This window comes from Pelodiscus sinensis, chromosome 4 (assembly GCF_049634645.1).
Source record: "Pelodiscus sinensis isolate JC-2024 chromosome 4, ASM4963464v1, whole genome shotgun sequence".
NCBI lineage: Eukaryota > Metazoa > Chordata > Testudines > Trionychidae > Pelodiscus > Pelodiscus sinensis.
Genome location: NC_134714.1, coordinates 114,772,155 through 114,796,613, shown reverse-complemented (window position 1 = coordinate 114,796,613; position 24,459 = coordinate 114,772,155). Strand labels below are relative to the sequence as shown.

The following is a 24,459-nucleotide window of genomic DNA, read 5'->3' as shown; positions in this document are numbered from 1 at the left end:
AATGATTATTTTACGCTGATGATTACACTGATTATTTTCAGGAATAACGGCATTGCGCAAGAGGATTTTTCTTGCGCAAGAAGGGGCAGTGTAGACGCTTCTTCTGGCGCAAGAGCCTCTTCTGCAAAATGGCGGCTTATTAGATATGTAAATGAGGCTCAGCAATATTCTACGCTTAGCCTCATTTGCATATTTCTGGCGCAAGAACCCGCCAGTGTAGACATAGCCTTTGGGTGGGTAATCGTGGTAGTTTCATTGACTTCAGGGGTGAGGGGTGGCAGGTTCTGTCTGTGCAGCTCTTAGCACAACGGGGGATCTCGGCTTGATGCAGGAGCACTGGTTGAGGATCTGTGGTGGGTGTTCTGTAGAAGGTCAGACTCCATCAGTGTGTCTTAAACTTTTGAAAACCTGAACCACTGTCAGGAACAATCAGCTGCCTTGCACTCTCTTCATGTGTTCTTCAAATCCTCATCTGAATTGATATGACTTCCGCCTTGCCCCTTCAGCCAGTCCTTTATTCCTGCAGTCGGGGGCAGCACCCCATAGTAAGGCTGGTCTAGCACATCACACTCAGCCCTTCTGGCCTTAAAATATGAATGGATCACTGATCCCAAATCTGGGCCTTTGGACCACATGGTTATATATAAATATTAAATAATAACAAGTGGACATGGCATATGTGAATCTATTAACTACAATGAATGGCAAAGCTGTGACTAAGTCAGGAAGAGAGTGCCTGCAGCTGATCACCCATTTGAAACCTTAAAAGCGTGGAGTAAATGCATTGGAGCCAAAGCTCTGAGTTGTTGGCTCTGTATCTTACCTAAACATCACAGGTTGCCCTTTACATTCCCTTTTAGAGCCATTGGGTCTAGTTCTGCTTTAGGTCTAGCTGCAGATTACCTTGGATGTCTGTGACTGAGTACAGGGGTCAGTCCCATATCTGCCCAGATCCAGTAAAAGTAGCACAAAGACTCAGGGCTTGAGCATGATTCTCCATCAAGTTTCATTTTCAGCTTTTACAAATAAATACTAATGTTTGTTTTGGCTGGCCATTTTTTGCTTTTTAAAGAGCCAGCACTTTTAGAGAAGTCAAACCAGCCAGCTGAATAGACAGCAGGGACTCAACATGCCCCTAAAGTGCTGATGCAGTAAAAATTAAAACGTAAGCAATTGTTGTGCTCTGTAATCTTAGTCCATTGGTACTGAGTTCAACTACTAGGATTGCCAAGCCTCCTGTCTATCTCCAGGTGACTAAAATCAATCCTAGAGATTTTAATAGGATATTTTAAGAACATAACATTTTGTCATGCTGGGGAAGGAAAGGAGGAAATATCTCCCGGAATAGCTTCATTCAGAATTGGCAACCCTATCAACTGCATCTCTGCCAGGATTCTAAAGATGGCCTTCTTCCTTAACACTACGAAATTGTCTTAATCCAGTGGTTAAATCTAGAATGAAAAAGTGAACCACTCCAATGTCTTTAACCATTAACACCGAGTGTCTTTATTTGTAAACATTAAATTAAAAAAAAAAGATTCAACAAAACATAGTGACTCAGCAACTTTCACGCTCTTAAGTGTACAACTTCAAATATGACTTTTGCACCGTACATGTAAATGAGTTCAAGTTTCTAGTTGAATGTTGCTTTTCAGGTTGCATTTCAGTCTGGGCAGTGTGCTGTAAGCTATTCCCTGGGCGGCATGAATGAAGGAGCCAGCCCTGGAGAAGAGAAACAGGAACTGAAATTCAAGAGAGTGGTCTTGCAGGACCAAAACAAGCCAGAAAATATGATCCAAAGGCAACAGGTGATCCGGCTCACCTATCTAATCACAGCTGTGGACCTGACCTGCTTGTTCATGCAGATTGGACTCATTCCAGTGAGTACCCTTTGAGCCTGCTTTAATAGAGCAAACCACTTTCTTTCAACACAGACTGTTCAGTTATTCAACAACATTTAAAGGAGATTTTCTACCAGGAAATAAGGGAGGAAGTTTAGATCTGATTAGACAATTGGATGTAAGTGAATGCAGTAGCTTTTCACATGGCAGGTGGAGAGTACATACTTTAATATGTGCCAGAACTTGCCAGACTGAGTGCTGGCACCACTAGACTTAGCAGTTCATAGCTCTGGACCAGGCTTGTTGCATCAAGTATGAAAGTTAAAAAAAATTGCTTGTCTTTGGCATCGCTTTCATTACCACTTAAGCACAGCAGGCAGATGATTATTATTTATATTGCAGTAGTGCCTAGAGGCCCCCTCCAGACATGTGCCACATTGTGCTGAGCCCTGTGCAAACACAAAGTACAGCCCCTGCCCCCAAAGAGTTAGTAATCGAAAACACAAGCTGTACTAGGTAAGTGTCAAGGCTGTTCCCCGCTTGCACTCCAAGCCTGCCAGAGACTTGAAAAATACTCTGTCGCTAAAGGCTTCTGTTAAAAACTCCGCAAGGTCACAGATTCCAGTATCTTGGATTGGTATCGCTGCCACCACCCAAATGCAAAATTCCTTTGAGAACCCAGGAAAGCACACTTGGGAATTCCTTCCTTCCCTGAGCTCTTTAACCCTCCCTCTGGAGAGAGCATGAGAACTGTAATTTCTCTTAGTAGTTTGCCTTTGCAAATGTTAGGCATGTGCACACAAAACCTCATGCCTTCTAGGACACAGGAATCAGATCATCTTGAAAGAGTGATTTTTATTAACAGCAACAAAAAAATCACACCTGGTGAATCTTTACTTGGTTGCTACGTGTTACAGAGCAATTAAAAAAAATAAAAATGAAAAGCACAGAGAATTGCTTCCCTGAGAACTAGTTTGGCAAGTTACAATGTGAGGGAGGGGGGAGCTAGTTAGATGACTCAGCACAGAGAAGTTCAATAAACCCAAAAATAAAGAAAATAGCCTGATTGCATCTGACTAAACATTCCTTTTTCTACTCACATAGCTGCAGTTTCAATACTTAATCCTTCCCTAGGCATGGGTGTCGCTGGATTCTCCATGCCTGGCTCCCGGTCTTGTTTCATGTCCCCCTAGGCTCTGCTCTGGTGACACAACAGGAACAGGAGGCCACAGCTTCCAATTCAAAATCCCACACTCTTGTTTCCATTGGCGCTCCTGGCCTCCTGCCACCTTACTTCCTGCTTCCCTAGCATTCCTGAATAGGGTAGCCAGATGTCTGGTTTTGAACCGGACAGTCCGATATTTGAGCTTTCTGTCCGGGAAACAAATTGAGCAAATACCAGACATATAAATGTCCGGTATTTTCTAATTAAGTAAGTTTTATTATTATCATAAGTATCAGTACGTAGTTGCGTACTGCGTGAGTGTGTCTACTAGCCCGGCAGTATGCAAGTACGCAGTAGAGCAAACAGGGTTGTGGGCGCGGCTGGGGTAGGATGGAATCACCCCGGGATTTGCATGAGCCTGGGTCAGCCCCGCTCCCCCCAACCTCCTTCTGGCCAGCCCTGCTCCCCACTGGCCAGTTCCCCCCCCCCAATATCCCTTGGCCAGCCCCGCTCCCCCTGACACTTCCTGGCCAGCCCCGCTCCTTCCAACCCCCTCCCGGCCAGCTCTGCTTCCCGCCAGCTGGGACCCCCACCCCCCCCCGAATTCCCCTGGCCAGCCCCACTCCCCCCGATCTCTCCCAGCCAGCCCTGCTTCCCGCTGGCTGGCTCCTGTCCTCTCTCCCCCCTCCACCCTCCTGGCCAGCCCCGCTCCTCTCTGGCCGGTTCCCCTCCCAGCCAGCCCCGCTCCCCCCAACCCCCTCCTGTCCAGCCCTGCTTCTCACTGTCTGGTTCCCCCCCCCCCCCCGATCTCCTGGCCAGCCCTGCTCCCCTCCCGTCCGGTTCTCCCCCCCCTCCCCCCCCGAGATCAAGTGTGTCCAGTATTTTTTTTAAAACATCTGGTAACCCTATTCCTGGGGTCTCTCAGATGTGATCTGAATGGCTGGAATGTTCAGAAAGGATATTAACACAATACCCCCCATTCATCACAATAGGTGAATTAAGAAGCAGGCTTGGAGCGGGAACATAGGGTAACAGCAATAGAATATCTTAGCATAGACTGCTTTGTGGTTCATACGTACATGTAATAAGCCAGGCTGGAGCTGTAATCACAACATGACACTTGTCTAGTGGCTCCCAGGTGGCAGCTTTCTGTAGGCACCATGTAAGAGGTGAGTTTGCAGGAGGGATTTGAAAGGTGATAAAAGGGTTTACAGATTTTGGCAGGACACTTTGCCCTTATGTAAAGAGAGCAAAGGTGCTTGTGGGACATTGACTCTGGCCCTGTTGTCTAAGTTGTCGCAGTATTTTCACTGGCCAAGAGGCATGGGTGGTAGGTATCATTGGCTGGGAGAGACTGTGCCTCGCCAAACAGCCTGGTGTGGCCCCTCCTTTGCTCCACCCCAGTCTGACTCTCCAGTTTCTGGAATTCTGTCCTGGCCCAGGCTAGCTGGGGCTGAGGTTGTCCGGTGCTGGGGCTACATTGCCCACCCTCTGTTTGGACTGCACTGCCCACCTGGTTGGTGTTCCAGGACTGGGAGTGCTGCTGCCACACTACCAGGCACTCTGGGGCTGGCGGAAGTGGGACCATGATACCTAGTGGTCTGGGACCAGAGCACTGCAGCGAGGTGCAGAGAAAAGGGAGCAACAAATAGTGGGGGAGGGATGGAGTCTTGGACTGAAGGGGAACAGTGGGTCTGGCAGAGGCTGGGAAGCCCCAGCCCTGGGGAGCCCTGTTGACAGTGGCCCCAGACTCCAGGGAGCCCCACAGCTCAGAGAGGAGCCCAGGAATGGGGTCAGTGGCCAGCAAGGGAGCATCAACCTCTCTGGCAAACTGTCTGGTTCAGGACCTGAGGGTGCCGGAGCAGGGAGGTCCAAGCTGTAATCAGTAAAAGTTTTCAGACTGCAAAATATTTTGAGTTGAATATCCCTTTACATATCCAAAGATAACATTGGAATATTAAGTGCTGGCTGGCTACAAGTAGTATTTAGGCCAGGCTACAAGAAGAAAACTATTTGCTGTAATTTTTGAGCAACTTCCTACATATGAACATATTTAGGCAGATTAAATTGATGCCATGAACAGTATCAGGTGTTGCAAGCTACTCCATGTGGCAATTCAAGGTGGCTGTCTCATTTACAACATGTATTCAGTTCATTTAGTGCTAGTAAAAGTGCCAGATTTACAGTGCCAGCGACTCTGTGCACAGGTGTTAGTGAGTGCTTCAGAAGCTTCATTATGTTATGTTCACACTACACATTACAAAGCACAAGCCTGAGTCTGAAGCCTCTGTCCCTCGGGCACAAGGTTTTTAGGGCGCCTCCCATGCTGGGGCTGTGGAGGGGACTGGAAGTACACATGCCATTTTGTTTGTGATGTTTACTCGTAGCCCAGCTGGCTCGATTAAACCTGTGGGGTGGTGACATGACCACAAGAGCCTCCTGGGCAATATTCAGAGGGATGTGCCCTACATATTCCAAGGCATGGGAGGGCTATCTAAAACCCTCCCCTTCAGCATTAGCTGAGTGATTAAGACCTTCCTTGTCTGCCTCAACATACTAAGTAAAAGCAAGAGACAAAGTGGGTGAAGGAATGCCTTTGATTGGACCAACTTCTGTTGGTGAGATGAGCTTTCAAGCTACACAGAGCTCCTCTTCATGTCTGGGCAGCACGCTCAGCCTGTCACAGCTAAATACAAATAGAAGAGATTGCTTAGCAGAAGTAGTTAATACATATTCTAAGAGACAATTCAAGGGGGAGTGGCCCAATAACACCCCTGTAGCCATGGGAGTTAGTGGGTTACAGATAGTTGTTATTGGAGCATTTATTGCATTGGATGCCCCTAATGTATGGCTTTTTACAACAGTGTGGGTGAATCCAAACCTGGACACGACCCTGCGGGGGTTGGGAGCTGGCCCTCCCAAGCTGGAGGGACAGGGAGCAGAAGCCAGTTGCCTTGCGCTTGGAGCTGCCGGCTCCTTCTGCCAGCAGCCCTGTGTGCAGGGCGACTCCCGCCTAGGTGGTTAACCTGTTAAACCAAAGGTTTAACCGGTTAACGGATTAACCGGGATTCTACATCCCTAAACCAAACTATCACTGTGCTCTCAATGAACTCACACTGAAAAATGACACAAAAGAAAAAAATCCTATCGCCTAGGGTGAACAGCCTCATCCTCAAAGGAAACGTTGCAAAGCCCTGGGAGCCTAACTTTATAACGCTGTGCTAGACTCAAAAAATCATAGTTTTAATACAGGCACTGGATTTATGGCTTATTACAAAAACTGATACCCCTGCCCTTGTCATTCTATGACCACTTCCCTTGGAATGATCCATTAAAATATGTGCTAACTACTTATGCTAATCTGTCTGGTCCATCCTGTGTTTGGCTGTGACACTGAGTACCTTTCCTAGACCCAACGAATAGTGCTGTGTAGCTTGAAAGCACATCTCTCTCACCAGTGGAAACTTAACCTATAAAGCAGGGCTGGCCTTACCATGAGGCGAACTGAGGCGGCCGCCTCAGGTGCCAGAATGTGTGTGTGGGAGGGGTGCCACTAGGACCCAGAGTGTAGAAAATTGTGTCTGCTGCTGGTGCATATGTATTCTCTCTGCTCTAGATGCACAGAGATGGGGGAGTGCTGTGCTGGAGGAAGGAGGGCACAAGAGACATAACAGGCAGGCAGGAGAAAAGGAGGTATGGGGGCATCATTTGAGCTCCCCGCCTCAGGTGCCAAAATGTTGTTGGCTGGCCCTGCTCACCTTGTCTCTCTAATGTCTTGGGGTCGACACAGCTAAAACAACACTGCATGCAAAAGTGTAAAAATAGAGAGCTAGGTCCATAGTGCTGGCTGATGATCTGGGCCAGAGACTTTTGATTTTTATCCAATAACTTCTCTGTTCCTTATGCTCTGTGTACTGCATCTACAGCTAAGCGCAATTGCTTTACTTTGCACTGAAGCACATGATCACTAGCAGTCCTGTACTTACTAACATTAAGCTCTTCTTGAGCATTCAGAAATGTAACATACTTCACTTTTTCTGTGCTTTATTTAGTACTTGGCCAAGAACCTGGGATTGGATTCGGTTGGATTTGGATACCTCCAGACAACCTTTGGCGTTCTGCAGCTTCTGGGAGGTCCTATTTTTGGGAGGTAAATAAGAAACCATTCTTGTGAACCTTCCATTCCCAACGAAAATCAGAATGATTTTTTTTTTTTTTTAGTATAAATCTACTTTATTCCTAGCTCTGGATCTTGGGGAAATATTCTAGGAAGCCATCCAGATTAACTAAAAAAGCTACAGAGGTATAAATATTAATTAAAAATATTGTAACAAATTAAATGACTTTTGTTTTAGTTAATAGAATCATAGAATAATAAAACTGGAAGGGACCTCAAGAGGTCATCATGCCTGCACGCATGGCAGGACCAAGCACCATCTAGATCAGGGGTGGACAAAAGGGCCTCCACAGGCCAGATGCCTCCCACCAAGCAATCAGGCCAATGAGAGCCTGGGGTGTGGGGGAGGGTGTGAGGTCTCCTCCCGCCTTGCAAGGGGCATAGCACTTCTAAGCACCACAGGCTCCTTGCAGGATGGGGAGAAGGGTGGGAGGAGACTTTGCACGCTCCCCCCACTCCCAGGTCAATCAGGGCTTGGGGGCGGGGGGAGCACGTGAAGTCTCCTTCCACCCTGCAAGGGGCTCAGCACTTAAAATCAACCACCTGCTCATCTGGCTGTTAACTCTAAGTGCAGTGCTCCCTTGCAGGGTAGGGGCAGGGAGGGAGAGACTTCATGTGTTCCCCCTCCCCCAGGCCTTGATTGACCTTGGGATAGCAGGGGGAGCATACAAAGTCTCCTCCCACTGCCAGGGGCACAGTTACCTAGAGGGAACTGCCAGATGTTCAGAACAGCTGGCGGTTCTTTCTGGGGGAGGCGGGACAAAGATTTTGCCTTCTCCCCCACCTCCAGACCAATCAGTCCTAGGCCTGTTCCTTCTGCTTGAAGTTCCACCCCTTTCAGTGGCCTGGGGTCCCGGTCAAAAATTATTGTCCACCCCTGATCTAGATCAGTGTTTCTAAACCTTTTTTTAAAATATAAAGTACCCCTTTTTCAAAAAAGAAATAAATTATAACTACCCCCAGATTCTACAGTTTTCAGACACACCATTTTTTTTCTACCATTGCAACACATTTGTTTAAACAACTTAATCATAGCCGCACAGGCAATGACATTTTTGGATGTAAAAAGTACAAAAATAATAAAGTGCCATAAAACTTAAAACAAAAATTCAGTTTTCTCCAAATTTCAGTTGTCTTGATGTACCCCCAAGACTTCTCTTGAGTACCCATGAGGGTACTCTTACCACCGGTTGAGAAACACTGATCTAGATCATCTCTGACAGATTTCTCTAAATTTGATTATTTGGACCCAGGTGTACTTAGCTAAAATATTTGGAACCTGCAGAGCTTGTAGTCTAATGCCATAATCCTGTAAACACTTACTCATATGAGTAACTTCATGAACACAAGTAGGACTGAGAAACCCAGAAGATGCATGTAACTTGGCTTTTTTATTAACCAGTGCTATTACTGAGTTGTTCCAGTGAGAATCATAAAATTGTTGTGCATGATTCAGATCTTACTTACAATGTCATTGCCCTGTGTCACAACAAATGACTTCAGTGCAGGTGTTCCTGATTTACACTAGTGTCAGTGAGATTAAAATCAGGACTCTATATTTACAGTTCAAACAGCCCTAGCAAAAGAAAGGCAGGGGAAAGGCATGAAGTTCTCCTGTGTTTCTGCCACTGAGCAGTTGCAGGAAATTGCTGATATGAGTGTTCCAAATAGAAGATGAGCTGGCATTGAAAAACCTAACAGAGATGGAGACTGTACAGCAGATAGGACATTGTCCCTATACAGAGATGCACAGAAGGAGAGGCAGAGTATGTGGGTAGGGCACTGGATTGGCAGGCAGGAGACTTGGGTTCCATTTATATCTCTGCTCTGCATTGACCTTCGGAAGGTTGTTTTTCTGATCTTGTTTTCTCTGCCAGCAGGGACTATCTCTTTTTTAGCACAGTAGAGCTAATAGGTGCTAAGAGGATAGAAATTAATAAAATAATAATAATAATTAATAATCAGCTTCCCTATCAGCACAGTACAGAAATGAATTCCTTCTTATCTACAAATCTGAGGTGGTATTTGTGGCATAATTCAAGTGATTTTTCTATAAATGTGCAAAGCTGTAGGAAATTTTTTCTGATCTGAATTTGTGAGAAGTGGATCTTCTGAAGTTCTTTTCTTTCACTTTGGGTGGAATACCAACCAATGGCAATGAGAGATGCATGCAGGGATGAGAGAATCTGAAAACAGGACTCTAATTAGGGTCAGATCCTTGTGTAAAATTTGTACAGCAAAATTTGCTGTACAAATCTGAGATTGAAACTTCCATGGGTGGTACTGTAAAAACAGTTTCTCATAATGTGGAAGTAGATATATAAAGGGGAATGCCTTATCTTAGTTAAAGGAAATAGAGATTCACAAGAAATCCCTTATTTACATTTTTTCAGACCTCGTATTTGGGTTGAGTATGATATTGAGGCAGTTTTCCTTGAATCTGGATGACTTTTCTTAAAACTACTGTGAACTTGCAAACATTGAACCTACTAGGTAGGGTTGCCAGGTGTCTGGTATTGTACCGGACAGTCCAGAATTTGCGCGCTCTGTCCAGTAAAAAAAAATCAGAAAATACAGGACATGTGCAATGTCCGGTATTTTCTGATTTTTCCGGCTGCGCACTGGATGGAAGCCTGGCATGGCTGGGGGGAGCGGCTGGGAGTCCCAGCTGGGAGGCGGGGCCACGATTGCCGCCGGGAGCCCTCAGTTGGTTGAGTGTGAGGAGGAGGGGAAGCCTCCCCCTCATTGGTGCGTCGCCGGGACCCTGCGTGGGACAGGCAGCAAGTGCCCAGGTCATTCCCACTCCCCGCCGGCCAATTTGTTCACCCCCTCCCCCTTCCCGGATGGCCAGTTCTCCCTCACGTCCCCTCCCTCACTTCCCCGGCCAGGCCCCTGTGCCCCCCTCCAGCTCTGCTTCCCACTGGCCCGTTCCTCTTCCTGATCTCCCTGGCCAGCGCTGCTGCACCTCTCCCCGCTCCCGCCAGCTCTGCTTCCCACCCCCACTTCCTTCCAACCCTCCCTTCCTCCTGGACAGCGCCGCTGCACCCTACCCCCACTGTGCTTCCCACCCCCCCTTACTCCCAGCCAGCCCCGCCCCCTCCCCTGATATCCCGCGGCCAGCTCCGTTCCACCTGACCCCTCCCCCCTCACCACCAGCCCTGCTTGCCCCCCCCCCCGTTAGCTGTTTCCAGGCCTCCCCCCTTCCCAGTCAGCACTGCTCCCTTCCTGGCCGGGCCCTCCCCCCCCCCAATGAAGCGTGTCCGGGTTTTTGTTTTCTCTTAAATGACTACCTGATAACCCCTAGCAGTGATCCAGGTTCTTGAAGTCTTTTTTTTCCCAACAACTTTGGGTCCCCCCACTTTTTTTTTTCCTTCAACAAATTTTTTTCCTGGTGTTTTTTTTGGGGGGGGTCGGGGGAGTGTTCGGTATTTTTGTTTCAGCCATCTGGCAACCCTACTGCTAGGTTATTTTATAAAATATAAAAAGGGAATTCTAGATCATCTTATGAGTTGGTCTCCTGGTATTGCAAAGAGCAAAAAACCAAATTTATGAAGGGCTTGTCTACACACGCACAAGTTGCCTTGGTAAATCATCACTTAAAACCATCCCTTAGTTAAATTGATGTGTCTCTTTTTTTAGGTCAAGGCTGACTCTGTTCTCAGCTTCCATAGTTTAACAGAACTAATTTTTATGCCAGATAACAATTTTTGGATAACCATAGTAGAAACCCCAAACAAAATGAAGGTTAACAGAACCTGTTCAACAGACAACCTAGCAGGGCCTAGTTTGTGGTGACCTATGTCTAATCACCATTAACTGCTCTCTCAGGCTTTGTCTAGTCCAGGATTTAAAGGTGTATGGTTAGGTTTAAAACAGTTTAACCAACATGTTTGAAAATGCTAGCACAGAATTTTACAATACCTTCGGCACTGTATTAGCTGAAATGGAGTGACACCTCACTACTAAATCCTAGTCTAGACAAAACTTCAGATTTCTCATGGGGGCCATATTTTCAAGTGCTCAGCACCCACAACGGGAGCCAACTTTTCAAAAGTGAAAAGTTGCATCACAGTGGGTGGAATGACAGTATCACATGGCCAGGCTGGATGTACCATATTCAGCCATTGTAAAATGGTTCACTTTCTAAAAAGCTGCTTAATTTCCTTACCAGGTTTGCTGACCAGTTTGGAACCCGAGCTGCATTAACTCTTTCATGTCTCTCTGGATCTGCCTTCTTTCTACTATTGTCCATCTCCACCAGCGTCCCACTTCTGTTCCTGTCCAGAATTCCATCCGTGTTCATGCATGGGCTACCAGGTAATGTTATGATAAGATGACCCAATTATGGGGCTCAATATCTTCCAGTCTGTTTGTAGGGGCCTGAGCCTGCAAGTCTTCCTCACATAAGCAGTTCCATTAAAGTCAGTAGAACTAATAACGTATAGAAGGGTTGCAGAATCCGTCTCTGAATAGTTGGCTTTAGGAACACGAGGCAGCTTGTTTAATGGTTAGAGGAGGTGGTTGGGGAGCAGGACAACTAAATTCTATTCCCAACACTGCACCAACATGCTGTGTGAGCTAGAGCAAGTCACTTATGTGACAGGGCGCCTGGGATGGACAACACTGAGTCAGGGCAGACTGCAAGAAACAGGGCAGACAATTCCCCCAAACTGGTGGTTTACTCTATAATTAGGTTCCCCAAACCAGTAACAAAAGAACTTCTGCAGTGCTACACTGGTTAACCAGAAGCCAAACCCAGTTCCCTTTAGGCATTCCCTCCCTTGGCTCCCATTCAGACAACCAAGTCTAAGGGTACGTCTAGACTACATGCCTCTGTCATCAGAGGCATGTAGATTAGGCTACCAGACATAGGAAAATGAAGCGGCGATTTAAATAATCGCCGCTTCATTTAAATTTACATGGCTGCCGCACTGAGCCGACAAACAGCTGATCAGCTGTTTGTCGGCTCAGCGCGGTAGTCTGGACGCGCGGGTGTCGACATCAAAGGCATTTGTCGACCACCCAGGTATACCTCATCCCAGGAGGCATCCCTGGGTGGTCGACAAATGCCTTTGATGTCGACACCCACGCGTCCAGACTACCGCGCTGAGCCGACAAACAGCTGATCAGCTGTTTGTTGGCTCAGCACGGCAGCCATGTAAATTTAAATGAAGCGGCGATTATTTAAATCACCAGTTCATTTTCCTATGTCTGGTAGCCTAATCTACATGCCTCTGGCGACAGAGGCATGTAGTCTAGACGTACCCTAAGATAGCAAGAGGCTACTGAAAGCCCATTTCATCATATGCAAGGTTCTTTCTAATCCTGAAGGATCAGACACATGTCCCCAGGTCAGCATGAACCTCAGGTCTTCTCCAAACAGGGGGACTGACAGAATTGCTGGGCCCCTGGGCAAAGTCAGGAGGAGCAGTTCTGTGGCTTTGCGGCTCTCAGGAGTGGGCCGTCAGGTGGAAAGGGCCTGGCTGGAGGCTAGCTTCCCCTAGCCAGCCCTTCAGTGCCACCCGGAGCGCACTGCATAGCGGGATCTAGTGGTAATTTAAAGAGACTGAGGCTCTGGATGCTTCAGCAATAGAGAATTAGTACAAGAAAGGGGAAAACCGGAGGTTTCTCAGGGTATGTCTACACTACCCTCCTATTTCGAAATAGGAGGATAATGTAGGCATACCGCAATTGCAAATGAAGCCCGGGATTTGAATTTCCCGGGCTTCATTTGCATAAGCGGGGCGCCGCCATTTTTAAATCCCCGCTTGTTCGAACCCCGTGCCGCGCGGCTACACGAGGCACGAACTAGGCTTCCTAGTTCGAACTAGGAATGAGGAGTAACGGTAGTTCGAACTAGGAAACCTAGTTCGAACTACCTCGTTCGTGCCGCGTGTAGCCGCACGGCACGGGGTTCGAACCAGCGGGGATTTAAAAATGGCGGCACCCCGCTTATGCAAATGAAGCCCGGGAAATTCAAATCCCGGGCTTCATTTGCAAGTGCGGTATGCCTACATTACCCCGCTAGTTCGAACTAGCGGGGTAGTGTAGACATACCCTCAGAGGTCCTTAATATCCTTTGCCATGTGAATAGAAAGTCACTGGCTCAAGATGGAGTCCAGGGTGACATATCCTTATCGTATGTCCTTACCTGCTTTGCTCACTCACGGGGGCAGCCATTGCTCATATTCTTTCTGAGGGGTCCACTGGAAAGGTTTACCAGGCAGGATGAATTTCTTCCAAGGCCCATTGTGAGCTGACTCTCCTTGAAGGGCCATCAACACACTGATGCATAGTCCTGATGTAAATCTATTCAGAGGGGGTCACCCAGGAACAACCCACTTGCTGGAGAGACAAGTGCATAGCCAGTATTCATAACTTCAGATACAAAGGTGATCCACGCATGTAAACAGGAAAATCATGTTTAGCAAATCATGTGTTTTCCCTGGAGCCGCTTACATGACAGATGTTGTACAAGATTTGTTGCAATTAACAGTGGTAGCAACAGTGACGCAAATGGACATCTTTCTTGTGCAACTTGGTTTCCCTGTGTCTCAGTTTCCCCATTTCTAAAATAGAAGATGACTGTGCTGACCTCCCAGCCACACCCTACCACACCATGGTGCTGTAAAGTTTAATTTGTTAATGTCTGTGAAGTGCTCTGAGGTCCTCATATGAAAGATGTTATAGATGTGTTAAGCATAGTTATTATTTTTCCTTGGGCTTGAAAGGTTTCACTGATACCCATTCACCTGGGCATTCGGCTACTTTACTGGTACCCCTAAAGCCATAGATCTTCATTCCCCCCTCCCTCAATAAACTAATTCACCCCACATCAATGCACCTTTCCAAGGCACCTCTCCTTGTCCAGCCTCCATTTCCACTGCTTTGCTGCTTAGTGCCCTCAGCTTCCCAGCATTTTCATCCACCTGGTCCTATTCTTTAAGACCATCCCCTCCATGCTTTTTAAAGAGCAGCAGTCCACAGGCTATTTTGCTCCTGCCTACCCCCAATTCTGTTATTAAAAGCATAACTTCTCCAGCGCACACCTCATCTCAGAGAAAGAACTAATGATTCCTGAGCTTCTCTGTTCCCTCCTAGCCTGTCCTCCCCCTTTACTCCAGAGGGGGATAGGATCAAAAGCTCCCTGGCTCTACTCCTTGCATCTTGTAGTGGGAGATTGGGTTTTTCCATGGCCTAATTTTAGTATAGTGTCAAAAGCGGCATCTCTTTAGCAGATCAGAATTCATTCCAATGGAATGAACAGTATCAATAAAATAAACTGCACCTATCCTTCACTGCACTGCAGCTATTTCACATTTTTCAGTTGCATTCACTCAAGCAAGAACTTTCCCAGAATAATTTTTAGCAACATGCCGTCACACACGGTCTAACAAATTGCACGACTGCATGGCAGGCTGCATTATGCGGGCGTTCCTTCTCACCACGCCGTTCTGTTTTGCTTCAGCTGTTTGTGTTCAGGAAAAAACATCAAAGCAGATGCTCAGCCGTATTGCTCATGGAGTATCGCTGGTGGGAGGACAAAGACCCTCACCATGATAATGTGGATTATACACAGCTGGTTTAAGCCAGTAAAGCGCTTAATGCCCATTAGCAGTTAGTCCACCTAAGACGGGGTGGCAATAATTTTTGATGGGGGTGGGGGGCACTCCAAGATTTTGAAAAGTGGCAAACGCTGCACTCTTCTATGATACTACTGGAGGAGGTGCAGGGTCTGGGATGGAGGATGGGTGCAGACAGAAGGGAGCTTCAGGTAAGGGATTGGGATTCAGGAAGAGGTATGGAGTCTGGGAGGGAGTTTGGGGTGCAGGGGTTTGGGTTGTGTCTGAGGGCAGGAGGGGGTTGTAACCTGGGTCAGGTGACTGAGGTGCAGGAGGGGTATAGGAGTTTGGGATGTGACCTAGGGCAGTAGGGGGTTGTGACCTATGGCAGGGGATTGAGGTGCAGGATCTGGGAGGAATATGGATTAAGGAGGGGGTACAGAGTTTGGGTTATGTGGAGAAGTGGGGCAGGAGTGCGGGGGCAGACAGAGGGTTGGCAGGAGGAGGCTGGGGGGCATAGGCGAGCTCTGGTCGGGAGACCTACTTACCTTTGAGTGAATCCCGACCAGCAGTCCAGCACATTTCTCAGGCAGCTTCTCTGCCTGCCCCGCCCCAGCACAGGCTGCGGGGGCCATGTGTGCTAGTGATTAAGAACCTGAGGAAAGAAGAGGAAGGGTGCTTCACACACTGCCTGTTCTTCAAATAGGCAGCTCCCATTGGCCAGAAATCCACCAATGGGATTGTGCTGGAGGCAGGAGCAGCGTATGAAACACCATTCCCCTCTCCCCCGGGCTCACAGCTGAGAAAGACAAATGGCCGCAGCAGCTGCTTTTTGGAGGGGGGAGGCGCAAGCAGGGAGTCTGTCTGAGGCTCCCGCTGCATCCACGGGCCGAATCCGGTGGCTTGGCAGGCTGGATCCGGACCCTGGGCCATATTTTGCCCTGGCCTGAGCTAAGAGGTTCTGAATCTTCCCCTTCTTTTGACTGCTAGACTCTGGGCTGGATGCACAAAGCGTCTTCTGCATTTAAGCATATGTCTACACTACAGTTAAAAAAATCAATGGGTGGCCCATGCCAGCTGACTCAGGCTGTGGGGGGAGCTAGTTAATTGTAGGATAGATGTTTGGGCTGGAGCCTGTTTTCTAGGGCCCTGCAATGTAGGGGATCCCAAAGTTTGAGCCTGAACATTTACACTGCGATTAAACAACCACTGAGCCCAATTCAGCAGGAACTGGCAAGTGCCAAGTTTTTAACTTCAGTGTAGACTTACCCCCCAGAAAGACATTCTGGGGTCAGCTCCCATTCTGTGGGGTCTTGCACGAGGATCTGGCTCAGTGTTACAAGGTCTGACCTCTGGGAGAGCTCTGTCATTTGCACATGTGCAGGGTTACCTCAGGGAGTAGAGTGATCACTCAGACTCCAACCTCTGTTCCTTTTAGTTCAGTGTTCCTTATCCAGTGTCTTTGAATATCTGTGTAGGTGCTCAGATGGTCATTACAGATCTGACGTCTCCTGCTGAGCGTGCGGATGCATTAGGGAAGCTTGGACTTTGCTTTGGAATAGGAGTGATCATCGGATCATGCCTGGGCGGGACACTCAGCACAAAATTTGGGTGAGTAACGGAGTTGGTTTTCACTTCTGTCTTACAGTTAGAACAATGGATTGAGCTGCCGAGGGGTCTTTTGTTCTCCCCTTATTTGATAATGTAAAAACATATCACCCTTTCCTTATTCTTTGGGTGCCATTTCCGGCTGCTGCCGCCTGATCTTGGGGCCAAATCAGCCCCTGGTACAAGTTAGAGCAGCCACAGGGTTTCTCTAACTCACAGTGGCTAGAATGGTCTCCTGTGGGCCACTTCACTGGTCAGGGAGCAGCATTGGGCAGTGCACGCCAAATCTGCCCTCTCCCCACCCTAGATTGCCTTCTGTGCCCAATGACCTCAATGGTCCCTGAGCCAAGGATCAGAGAGGACTGGAAGTGCTGCATGTGGGGGAAAGACTTTGTGTGGCCATGAAGACACAAAAGTGTCTTATTAACGTCCAGGGTTCCATCCCTTTGTTGTCTGTGCAACTATGTGCTACTGTTTTTTGTTCTAAACAAGCCAAGATGTAAGTCCCCGTTTCTGCAAGCAAGGCTAATATCCATCTCTCCGTTGCTTTAAAAGCAGCAATGATTAAAAAGTTAGTTAAAAGACACAAACAATCCAAGTCCAGGCTCTTGGCATGTCCCCTAACTCCCTAAGCACTGAGTGCTTTGTCACTTGGGTGCTACCACCATTATATTTTGGCCACTGTGGGAAGAAAAGGATACCAGGCCGGATGGACCTCTGGTCTGATCCAGTCTGGAGGTTCTTATGTCCTCATTCAGTGCTGTTAAAAACCGTGTTGGTAGAGCTTTAAATCTCAGGCAGGGTGAAGCTCACAAATCACAACTTTCTTAGAGGGAGGCTTAATGTAATGTGCGCCCTTAGGGTGGAGAGCAGAGCTTCAGGGGACCAGGAGAAGGGCAGTGCGACAAATGAGGCAGACTCCTCCTCCCTCCCTCCAAAACAAGAGCGAGTGAGTTTGTTGTAACCAAACTTGTCAAGTTTGATCATTCCCAAGTCTCTTTCTAGATATTTGGGAGATCCTACCTGGCATTTTTAATCATGTCTAGGGTATCTCCACTTGCTGCTATAGAAAACCTGGATTTTCTAAAAAGAAGTTTGATAGTCCTGATTCCATTTCTCTAGTAAGTCATGCAATAAAGTCAGCTCAAAATGTGTGGTATTTCACACATACACACCTCTCATGATGTCCATGGAATAGAGTCCTAGGGCTTAAGGCCAGATAGGACCATTATGTTCAACTAGTCCAGTGTTTCTCAACCTTTTTTTTTATAAAGTACCCCTTTTAAAAAAAATTATAAGTACCCCCAGTATCTACAATTTTCAAACACACAATTTTTTTTTCTACCATTACAACACAGTTGTTTAAACAACTTAATTGTAGCCAGGCAGGCGATGAAATTTTTGGGTGTAAAAAGTACAAAAATAATAAAGCGCTGTAAAACTTAAAACAAAAATTCAGTTTTCTTCAAATGTCAGTTGTGCTGACGTACCCCCCAGACTTCTCTCAAGTATCCCTAAGGGTACTCGTACCACTGGTTGAGAAACACTGATCTAGTCTGACCTCCTGCACACGACAGACCACAGAACCTCATCCGCCCACTTCTGTGATGTCTTTAGAAATTAAGCACCTAAGTTTTGGGCCTTAGTCTCTTTGGGCCTCAGTTCCTGTGTCTCTAAAATGGGGTTCATAGTCCAGGGATGTGAGGTCCTCAGATACTATATAAGTACCTGAGATAGCTAAACGGTGTTCCAAGTGGGAAAATCCTTCTGGACCCAGACTTGCGTTTTCCTTCCAATATAACAGCCAGCCCTGTTTTTCCTCAGCATTGTCCTCCTCCATACTCACAAAGAAAAAGGCCTGCCTGTTATACAGCCTCAGTCTTAACCTTCCCATCATGCTTTGTTAAAAGAGTTGGCGGGCAGGCCTCCCTTCTCCCATTCTTTCACTGGAGCAAATTTGCGGGGCCCTGGTGATGTGAGTTCATTCCCCAGATACGAACCAGCATCTTGATCTTTCCCACAAAACAGACAGCTCTAGTCTGATAACAGGGGGGAGGTGAGAGGTGAAATATGACTCATCTTCCCCCTGGGGGCAGATTGAGCCAAATTCCCATGATTCTTCCATGTGTATTTTACAATATTTTATGTGGCACCAGAGTTAACAGGAGTTGAGATCTCTTCCGGCTAGAAGAAAGCAAAGTTGCTAACAAGTCTTTGTCCACTTGATGCCACTGTTGACCTGCACTCATTCTTCTCCTGCTTCAGTAGTTGAATTCCATACACAACAGTTATTATGCCAGTTCATGTTGTTTTGGTTTTATTTTGATGAATCTGGGCACCATTTAATTTAACTAAACATTAAGCAGTTCAATTAAATTCCATTTCAAGAATGTTCTGTGATTCTTCAGGATATTAGTGAGGGAAATAGTTTAGAAAGATGCAAAAAACAGTTTGACATCAGTTTCTACAGTTACACTAAATCAGTGGCCCACCTGGCTCAGTGCAAACCTTTCAGCGGCCCACCAGTTGCTAATGGAAACTCGCTGTTAATTACACAATTATGTCTGAGCCATTTTGCTAATGCTGCAGCTAGGGAGAATGGTTAAATTTATTCAGTAAGAAAGAAAATATTAATTTAAATTATGAAACAGATTAAGAGTTTTACCTTTTTCATGTTAGTTTATCAAACTTTATTTTAAATAAAGTAAAATATTAATTTATGTCCAACACAAAAGGTTTCCATGTTTTCTTTATTTATGGCAGGGGTGGGGAACATTTTTTTGTGTCAGAGGCCACTGACCCCCAGAAAAATCAGTTGGGGACCACACAAGTGAGAAGCAAAATAACGATACAAAAAACCCAACCCTCACTGAAGTGGCCCCCAACTGAGACACCTCTCATGCTCTGGGGGAGGGACAGGGAGGATTAAGGTTCAGGGCTTCCCATAGGCCAGATTTACTCTTCTGGGGTTCCAGGGTTAGTGGATTTTCTGGACCTCCCTCAGCTCTGGAGTGGGAACAAAAATGAGGGGTTCAATGTGCAGGACATGGCTGCCAGCATGTGGGATACAGATGGGGATGCAGGATCTGGGCGGGAGGTAAACAGCAGGACGGGGTGAGGGGGTGAGGTCTGGGAGGAAAGTGGGGTGCAGGAGCAGTCTGGGAGTAGGGTGTCTGGCCGGGGGGGGGGGGGGAGGATTCAGGAGGAAGGGAGGATGCAGGAGCAGGCTGTGGGTGCAGGGTCTCTGTGGGGGGGAAGGGGACCCAAAGGTGCGGTGGGGTATGGGGTCTGGGCACAGGGGGGCACTTACTTGCCTTTGCACCTCTCCCAGCACCATGTCCCGGGCACGGCCACCTATTGCTCCCACTGGCTGGATTCCAGCCAATGTGAGCAGTGGGGAAAGGCTCTCTAGGCAGTGCATCCGCACATTGCTGTTTCCGCAGTCGGGCTCCATTTCTTCCCTGTGAGCCCAATCGCTCAGCAAGGCTTGGGGCTTTCTCCCCGCCGCCCAGCAGGAAGCCGGCTGTGGCCCTCCAAACTTGGGCGGGGACAGGGCACGGGGCTGGAGCGCCATCAGGAGCTCCCTCCTGTGGGAGAGGGGGAAGGAGGAGGGCTGAGCTCCACTGCACTAAATCCAGTACAACAGCTACAAATCCCTGTTATTTAGGGCACAGAGGGCCTGATTAAATTCTCACTGAAGCCAATGGAAAGATTGCCTCTGATTTCAAAGGGCAGTGGATCAGGCCCTTAATGATCAACATCTGAAGTCAGGAAAAACTTTTCCAGGTAGTATAGGTTTGCAAAACAAGGTGCACTATAATACAGTTCCCAATGGATGGAACCTTTCTTTAGAGGAAATTGGCAGGATTGTGGGTTTTTCCTTTTCCTTTCTGTATCTCTCAGCCTATCATTTTCATGCCATTGCAGTTGTGTGGTGGGGGAAAGAGTCTTTGCAGAATGATTTAACATGGTATCTCTGTAACCCTCAACACTGTATTATACAATCACTTCTCCATCTTGTGCTTCCGTGCCACATTTTGTCTGTTTGTCAAAGAAGTTTTCAGATTTCTGATGCTTTTTATTTAGCAATATCAGCCATGGATTTGAAAATGTCCCCTAACAATATACCAGCTGCTAGTCCACAGTACAGCATGGAAGGGTTGTACTTTAAAAGGGAAAGGAAGGAACACATTTTTGTCATAGGACATTTTGCACACTAGAGGGCGAGAATGTTTTGAAAAGGTTGCTGAAATGCTCAGGCTATCCAGCGGAAAAGGGGTGACTACCATGATTTTCTGCCCTGACTTCAGACTCCTCATCCCTTCTGGATTCTCAGAGGAAAATTTTGTGATGCCTACACCATCCTGTCCCTACAATTTGCTGTCATAAGCTGCCTCAGTTACACTGTCTGCTCAGTTCTGTTTGCTGACAATTTGAAGATTTGAATCTCCAAGGGAAAGACTTTAAAAAACAACTTTGTCAGGGTGCCCAACTTGTGACACTTCAAAGAGGCCTGGTGTGCAGAGGGCAGTAGCTCAGCACTGTCTGAATGACAGGCCTCTGTAATGTAGGGATGTTACTGCATAGCTGTTTAAACGATTAACCGAGGCTTATCGGTTAATCCAAATGACTACATGCAACACTTTCCCCTCGCTGCCTCTGTATGAGAAGCAGCAAGGGGAGGTAGAGGTGGGAGCACCGGATCCTGCAGAGCTTCATGCCACACCTCACTGACACACTGTTGCTCCTGATAGAAACGCAGCAGCATGGAGGGTGAGGAGGGCAGGCAGGAGTCAGTACACACAGGAAGCTGTCTTTTAAGCCGATTCTCTCTGTGCGTGCCAGCTCCACAGAGCTCTCTCCTGCCCCCTCCACTTGCTGCCTCCTACAGAGGAGCCATTGCTTGGGCAGGAGCTGTTTCTTGGGGGAAGCCAGCTAAAAATTGTTGTGGCTACTCAATTACTAAAATACACGCTATCTAACATCCCTGCTATAATGTGTCCCGAGTTGGTTATCACTAGTCACTTTGGAAAATCCTTGGCTCTTATTTTTTGAATACTTATGAGACTTCTCTCCACATAATTATATCTGATTACATTTCCCTGATTAACCCCATGGCTAGACATTCTTATTCGGGAATAACAGTCCTCTCAAAGCAACAGTGTGACTAAAAGAGTTAAAGTGATCCATGGAGGGGTTATTTTACCTTTAGATTGGCACTGTTGCTGAAATCTGTATCATGTGTGACTGTTGATGAACACTGTATCCAGTTCTGCTATCCACCATTTAAGTAGTATGTTGAAAAATTGGAGATGGTTCCAAGAAGGGCCACAGGAATTATTAAAGAATTAGAAAACATTCTTTATAGTGGTAGACACAAGCTGTAAACCTCCATGTATCTTAACAAGGAGAATGCTAAGGGTTGGCTTGATTACACCCTTCAGTATCTACATGTAATGGGCCCTTCAGACTATTAACAAAATCCAGAGGCTCGCAGTTGAAGTGAAACCCGTACATTTTTAACTTTAGGGTAATTAACCATTGGAACAATTTAGTAAGCATTATAGTAGATTGTCCATCACTGGCCATTTTAAAATCAAGATTAAATGTTTTTCTAAAAGAGATGCTGTAGTCAAACAGGAATTATTCTGGGGGAAGTCCTAAATCCTGCATCATTCCAAAGGGCAGACTGGTTAATCACAGTGGTCCCTTCTGGGTTTAAAATCTATGAATTTAGAAGGAGTTAATCAGCAATAATTCTATGTGTAGACAGGCCCTTACCCTTGTAAAAGTGAACTGGCTCTGGATCTGGTAAAATCTCTCTGCTTTGAATTTCAGCTTTTAAGGAAATCTATTAAACTTGTTGTCTCACCTCTCTCCTATGGAGGGCAGCTCTGGCTCATAAGTCTTTCTTAGTAGTCAGCTGCTCCTCAGTCTCTCTGTGGGAACATACTAGCCAGAACCTTATCAAAGGCCAGATGGTCCATGACACTAGGAATGATAATCTGATGTTTAAACAACAGCTTTAGTGCTAGCAAAATGTGCTGAGAAACTGCCCTCTTATTTATTCACAGCCTAGGTACATCACAAGCTATAAGCTGTCCCACTAACGTGCCTCAATCTGGACCTGGATTTGTGCCCTAAGGATGAGGGGAGGGAGGAGTCCTGCCTCTGTGCTAATTCAGAGGTTGTCCCGGCTGCTGTCATAGACAATAATTGCTAACCGTGGTTGTGAATTTTACAAAGTGAACATTTGGCTAATAGCAACTGAACTAAGACCTCCAAACAGACTTGTAAAAATCACTACAGACCCCAGCTGTATTTCAACCATCAGCTTTAAGGTGCAGGGCTCCACATCTCTTTACAAATCATCACAGCCATTCACTACCATGGAACGACATCAGTAGAGTTAAATCTCACCAATTGGTGCCTAACCAGACTCCCAACCTCTTTTCACAACTTGTGCTGGCAGTGAGGCTGTGACGTAGGCTAAACAATTCGAGGACTCTGTGTCCTCCTAACACATTCCACGTTTGTAATAGAAGGCTCCAGTTGTCTTTTTACTGGCACAATCGCTTCGCCTTTCGCAAGCTTTCAGTTTTTAGAGAAAAATGAACATGGTCCCCTTGCCATTAAGGAAAGGGCTTTTGTTGTGATGTCACAGAAGAAGAATGTAAGTGGAGTTTTCTGCCCACTCTGCATTTCCCTTCCCAAAGCTTGCCAATGTTCTCTCTTGGCTGTTTGTAATACTGTTCATATTTTTGGTGGTTAAATATGTGTGTTCTAGGGAGGGAGATGGAAATCAATGGGTCTGTTCCTCAGCTGACATAATTTGGGCTACCGCCAATGTAATCAGTGCGGAAGGTCTACAGCAACTTTAGTCTGTGCTTCTCACGGCACTTTACAAACATAAACCGATTTATCCTTGCAACGCCCCTCGGAGATAGGGAAATATTTTATCCCCATTTTGCGGATGGGGAAATGGAGGAACTGAGAAACTGAGTGACTTGTTCCAAGCCTCACAGGGAGAGTTGGAGGCAGGGCCCCACTTCCTGAGTCCTGACCCTGAGTCAGACACTGGAGTGAGAAGCCCTGTCTTTGCTCCTCTAAAAAACGCTGCACTTGTTTGCTTTGCACCCAAACTGCATGAAGCTGTTGCCAAGGAGCTGTGATTGTTAAAACTGGTGGTGATTTTTCAGTGTCATCTGGATGGATCTCTTGTGACGTAAGGGGCGTGCTACATGTATCACTTTGCTGGAGAGTCTCACCCATAGCATAGCCTGTTGCACCCATCCACATACAAACAATATACAAACAGGTGAGGCATGGCTGCCATTTGGCAGTAGCCAACAGTGCTGTACACCAGTTTGCAATAGGAACGGAAGAATGTTCTATCCACTGGTCTTTAAAACAGTGCGGTGGGATTGGAAAGCCAGACCCTCCAAGGTATAAATCAACACTGGAGTTAGGCAAATTTACACCAGCTGAGGATCTGGGACAGTCTTGAATTGTTGAGCCGTAGAGCTTTATGTGCTCCAAAATTGTTTTCATTTCATGTATTGGTTTTTTGCATTGTCCTTTTCTGTTCATCTACCAACTGGATTAGAACACGTAGATGGAATGGGGGTTTAGAAGCATAATATTTTCATAATGTTTCAGTGCTCTTAAGTTAGTATGAAGGAATGAGGCAGGCATGGTTTCCAAAGGTGGCATGGTGAGCTTCAATAGTGCAATTACATGGATTTCATCCCTTTTTCTGGGGTTGTAATTCGTGGCAACCAGCCTCTTTTAAACAAGATCACAGTGGAACCTTTGCTTCCTCACACTGGGTTTGCCAGGTTTTTACTGAGAGAAAGAGGCTTCTTAGTCTTAAAGTGACTTGTTTTTAGATCTAAATGTCTTGGAACAATTATTCTGTTGAATTCAGGATGTTCCTGGCCAAACCCCCTTTGGTCTCTTATTAAATGTTATTGCAGTGGGGTTTTGGCTTTTTTGCAGGGGGGGGGCAGGCTATTATTTTTCTTCTTCAAGGGGGAAAAGGAGGAGGTTGTTTGCCTGTAGTGAAGAATCATATTTCTTTCCCGTAACTGCGCTATACAATGTTCC

General features: G+C 46.7%; 1 protein-coding gene across 3 annotated transcripts in view; it reads left to right on the top strand.

The window, feature by feature from the left end:
* Positions 1–24,459, top strand: part of SLC67A1 (solute carrier family 67 member 1) — a 154,865-nt gene that overhangs the window by 32,704 nt on the left and 97,702 nt on the right. For all 3 annotated transcript variants that reach the window (XM_014579428.3, XM_014579427.3, XM_006134904.4), the window contains exons 2-5: positions 1,656–1,880; positions 7,059–7,156; positions 11,355–11,500; positions 16,224–16,356. In XM_014579428.3, the coding sequence (XP_014434914.2) occupies positions 1,704–1,880; positions 7,059–7,156; positions 11,355–11,500; positions 16,224–16,356 (554 nt within the window). In that variant the 5' untranslated portion in view covers positions 1,656–1,703. The remainder of the gene's footprint in view (positions 1–1,655; positions 1,881–7,058; positions 7,157–11,354; positions 11,501–16,223; positions 16,357–24,459) is intronic.